Below are 3,509 nucleotides of genomic sequence, written 5' to 3' on the forward strand. Positions count from 1 at the left end.
TGAAACAATGTGCAACTCAATGCCTCTTCTTTCCTCGAGAATCATCCATACACATCACATATTATTTTGATGTTGATTGGGCAGGTTGCATTGAGACACGGAGATCCATATCCGACCAATGTTTCTTCGTAATTAAATCTTTGAGTTCACGGCGCACCAAGAAACAAATGATTGTGTCTGTCTTCCCCCAATAGCGGAATATCATGCATTAGTTGTAGCCACATGTGAACTACAATGACTTATCTACCTACTTGCTGATTTGAAGACTTCACTAACCAAACCACCAACATTGTATTGTAACAACCTCAATGGAATTCACATAGCTTACAACCTTGCATTTCATGAACACACTAAACATCATGAAACTGATTGCCACGTTATTCGTGAGAAGCTTCAAGTGGTCTTTTCAAATTTTTGTCGGTTCGATCAAAAGATCAACTATCAGATTTTTTCACAAAACCTTCACTTCCTCGACCTTTTCCCATACTACTATCCAAATTGAGAATGATCTTAATTAGTTTACCTTCCAAACTTGTGGGGACTATCACACAATAAGGATCTCCAAGAAGATACAAGTTAGTTATGCACTAACTAACTTGCTTTCATCACCTTTTCTTATATAGATATAGTTAGTTTCTTCCTTGTAAAACTTTTCAAATATGGAAAGTTATAGTTAAAAGTTAGTTAAAGAAGAAATCGTCGCCTATGGTCACATCTATGACAATTACCATAGTATTCCACTCATGTATAAATAAGTGTTGTAATGTCCAATTCACATTAATGAAAAATTATTCACATATCCATAATACCATCAATTTTTAAGGCAACCCTATGAGCAAGATTGACCTAAGACCCCCAAGTTAAAAAGGAGAGTCAACCTTAAAGATTAGTGTGATAAAGTATGATAAAAAAACTCGTAGGAAGAGCAACATGAATGAAAAACCGATCAAACATAATTTCTGCATCACTTTTTAGAAAAGACTAAAGTTTCTTTATAAAAGGGAAATTAAATCCATTATCAAGGTATCAAATATTTTAATTATATTTCTTAACAAAGATTTTAGTATCTTTGTAATTATAATAAAACTCAATTTTAATGATATCAAGAATACAATTAAATCATGCAAAAGTAAAGGATAGCAAATTATAAGAAGGGTAATTTAATATAGCAACAAAAACAAATATACAAATCAATACTCAGAGAAACCACACTGCCACTAACAGCTCAAAGACTAATAAAGAAGACAAATATCCAATTTTATTGTCAGTGATAATAAATTCAAACAAACAATAACTAATACCAGAAATTATAATAATAATAATATACACCATGTTATTAATTACTCCGAATTACTGCATTCTTAGTGATTTTAAATCGTAGTCTGCAACTGTAATTTCGACTATATTAGAGGAATGTTCTCGTCATATAATGTAACGATCACAACCACAATTTAAAACCGCTCTTATCTCACCAATCATAGGCTAACCTTGGTATTTCAAATCAAGAGGGTGATGATAACTTGAAGTAGTAGCTTCACCCCAAGTTGTACTAGAACCTTCTATCTTATTATTCTCAATACTCATGTCTTCATCGCCATACAAGAATTCCAACCCATCAAATCTTTGTGAAAAATTACTAGATACCATATGATCAATTTCAGGGATGAATTTTCCTTGTTCTTCTCCTTGCACCGTGTCGAAGTATTGACCATTTTGTACAAACGGTACTTGATTGATTCCATTGGAAGAATTAACACAAGAAGAAGATCCAACATGTTCTTGATCATAAACTTGTTCATGAGTTGAAGAAGTAGCATTATTTGAGAATTGAACATTCAAACCATCAAACTCATTAGTACTAGAATTAGGATGATGATGATGATAATCATCTGAAAATCTTCCTCCAAGCTTGATAAGTAGTTTCCTAATGGAATCTTGATCATTGAAGCCTTGGTTTGTGTATGATGACAACATTGACGGAGGAGGAGGAGGCGGCGGAGGTGTCGATAGCAAATTTTGCATTACATGATGTGGAAAATATCCTTGCTCTTGAACCAAATCTGATAAAGAATATTGATTGTTGTTTTCTTGCTTAACAATATTAACACTGTTGTTTCCTCTATTACGTGCTTGTTGTTGTTGATGTTGTTCTTTTCTATGTTTTCCTAAAAGCTTCTTTTTCAACCTTGTGTTCCAATAGTTCTTTATGTCATTATCTGTTCTTCCTGGCAATTGAGCTGCAATTATCGACCACCTGCTTTCACACCAAACCAAAAAGGATCTTCACTTTTCACACATCTCCATATATATATATATATATATAGCTAGTTAACAAAAAAGTAACATAGCTTAAGGTTAAAAATGATATAGTATCTTCAATTTCAAACATATTTTTATAAGCAAAATATATTATAGAAAGTATAAGGAATACTCCAATCCATTACGATAAAATCAGTCTATGAGACTGAGTGATCCTACGCTCGAAAACTCAGATATAAAGTTTTAAATTGCAGTTGCAGTCGTATAGATGCATCGTGTTTTGCTTGATATATACAAGAGTTTGTATATTTACCTGCTTCCGATACTGATGTAAAGACTACAAATGATGTTATCTTCTTCTTCTGAAAAACCACCATGTTTGAGATTAGGGCGAAGATAGTTTAACCACCTTAAGCGACAACTTTTTCCACAGCGTTTCAAACCTAAAAACACCCAAAAAAACATTAATCTTAAAAAATAAAACATAGTTGGATGAAAAAAAAAACAATCAAGGAAAATAAAGGACATATATAAAAATACTGAAAGAATTAGGGTTTGCTGTTACTATATGAAAAATGAAGAATATTACCAATTTTTTGTGGAAGAGCAATCCAGTTACCACCAGTACCATGTTGTTCTATGTAAGATTTGAGCTTAGAATCTTCTTCTGGAGACCAAGGACCTTTCTTCACGTTTGCTTTGTCGCAACAAGGAGCTCTACCCATGATGTTGTTGTTATGTTTTTTGGTTTTGGTGACAATGTTTTGAGAGCTTTTTTATTGATATTGGGGTAAGCTACTCTATGAGTTAGAATTATAGGAGAGAGAGAGTGAGAGGTTTATTAATTAATAGTAAAATGGGAAAGGATAAAGATGTTAGTAATTTTATATTTAGTGTGGCAGAGAAGAAAAGTATTTTGTCATAGAAAATTCAAGGAATTTAGTATTGACAGAACAGAAGAATAGTTTGTTCTTCTTGTCTTTGTTAAACTGGAATCAATTTATATATGTGGGATTATTTTTTTAATTTTCTACTTTTTGGAGTTCATTCACTTCTCTTTGACAGGATTCTAGGGTGACAAAATTAAATTTAATCTCTTACTTTAGTGTCGGTAAACTTAACTGGAAATTGTACATAGAAAACTCATGTACTATTTAAAAAAAAATATTTTGTTACTATATATTTAATTTTTTTAATTTTTGGTTCTTGAGCTATAATAAAATAAGACTAAAGTAGTAATACTAACTATA

At 31.7% G+C, this 3,509-nt stretch overlaps 1 protein-coding gene across 1 annotated transcript; it reads right to left on the reverse strand.

The window, feature by feature from the left end:
* Positions 1-1,336: 1,336 nt before the first annotated feature.
* On the reverse strand, positions 1,337-3,054 carry LOC127092751 (transcription factor RAX3). Its single transcript, XM_051031640.1, has 3 exons — positions 2,849-3,054; positions 2,573-2,702; positions 1,337-2,254 (listed from the first exon to the last, which is right to left on the reverse strand). The coding sequence occupies exons 1-3, from the start codon at positions 2,982-2,984 to the stop codon at positions 1,483-1,485; spliced, it is 1,038 nt and encodes a 345-aa protein (XP_050887597.1). The 5' UTR covers positions 2,985-3,054; the 3' UTR covers positions 1,337-1,482.
* Positions 3,055-3,509: the final 455 nt, after the last annotated feature.

The sequence above is a fragment of the Lathyrus oleraceus genome, chromosome 6 (genome assembly GCF_024323335.1).
Source record: "Lathyrus oleraceus cultivar Zhongwan6 chromosome 6, CAAS_Psat_ZW6_1.0, whole genome shotgun sequence".
NCBI lineage: Eukaryota > Viridiplantae > Streptophyta > Magnoliopsida > Fabales > Fabaceae > Lathyrus > Lathyrus oleraceus.

What these genes read in the sequence shown, in the direction of transcription:
- LOC127092751 (XM_051031640.1), bottom strand. Translation starts at nt 2,984, where the DNA reads ATGGGTAGAGCTCCTTGTTGCGACAAAGCAAACGTGAAGAAAGGTCCT. An exon ending in TGCTCTTCCACAAAAAATTG is followed by an intron (nt 2,703 to 2,848) that starts GTAATATTCTTC and finishes GGGTGTTTTTAG; the next exon opens with GTTTGAAACGCTGTGGAAAA. An exon ending in TACATCAGTATCGGAAGCAG is followed by an intron (nt 2,255 to 2,572) that starts GTAAATATACAA and finishes GTGTGAAAGCAG; the next exon opens with GTGGTCGATAATTGCAGCTC.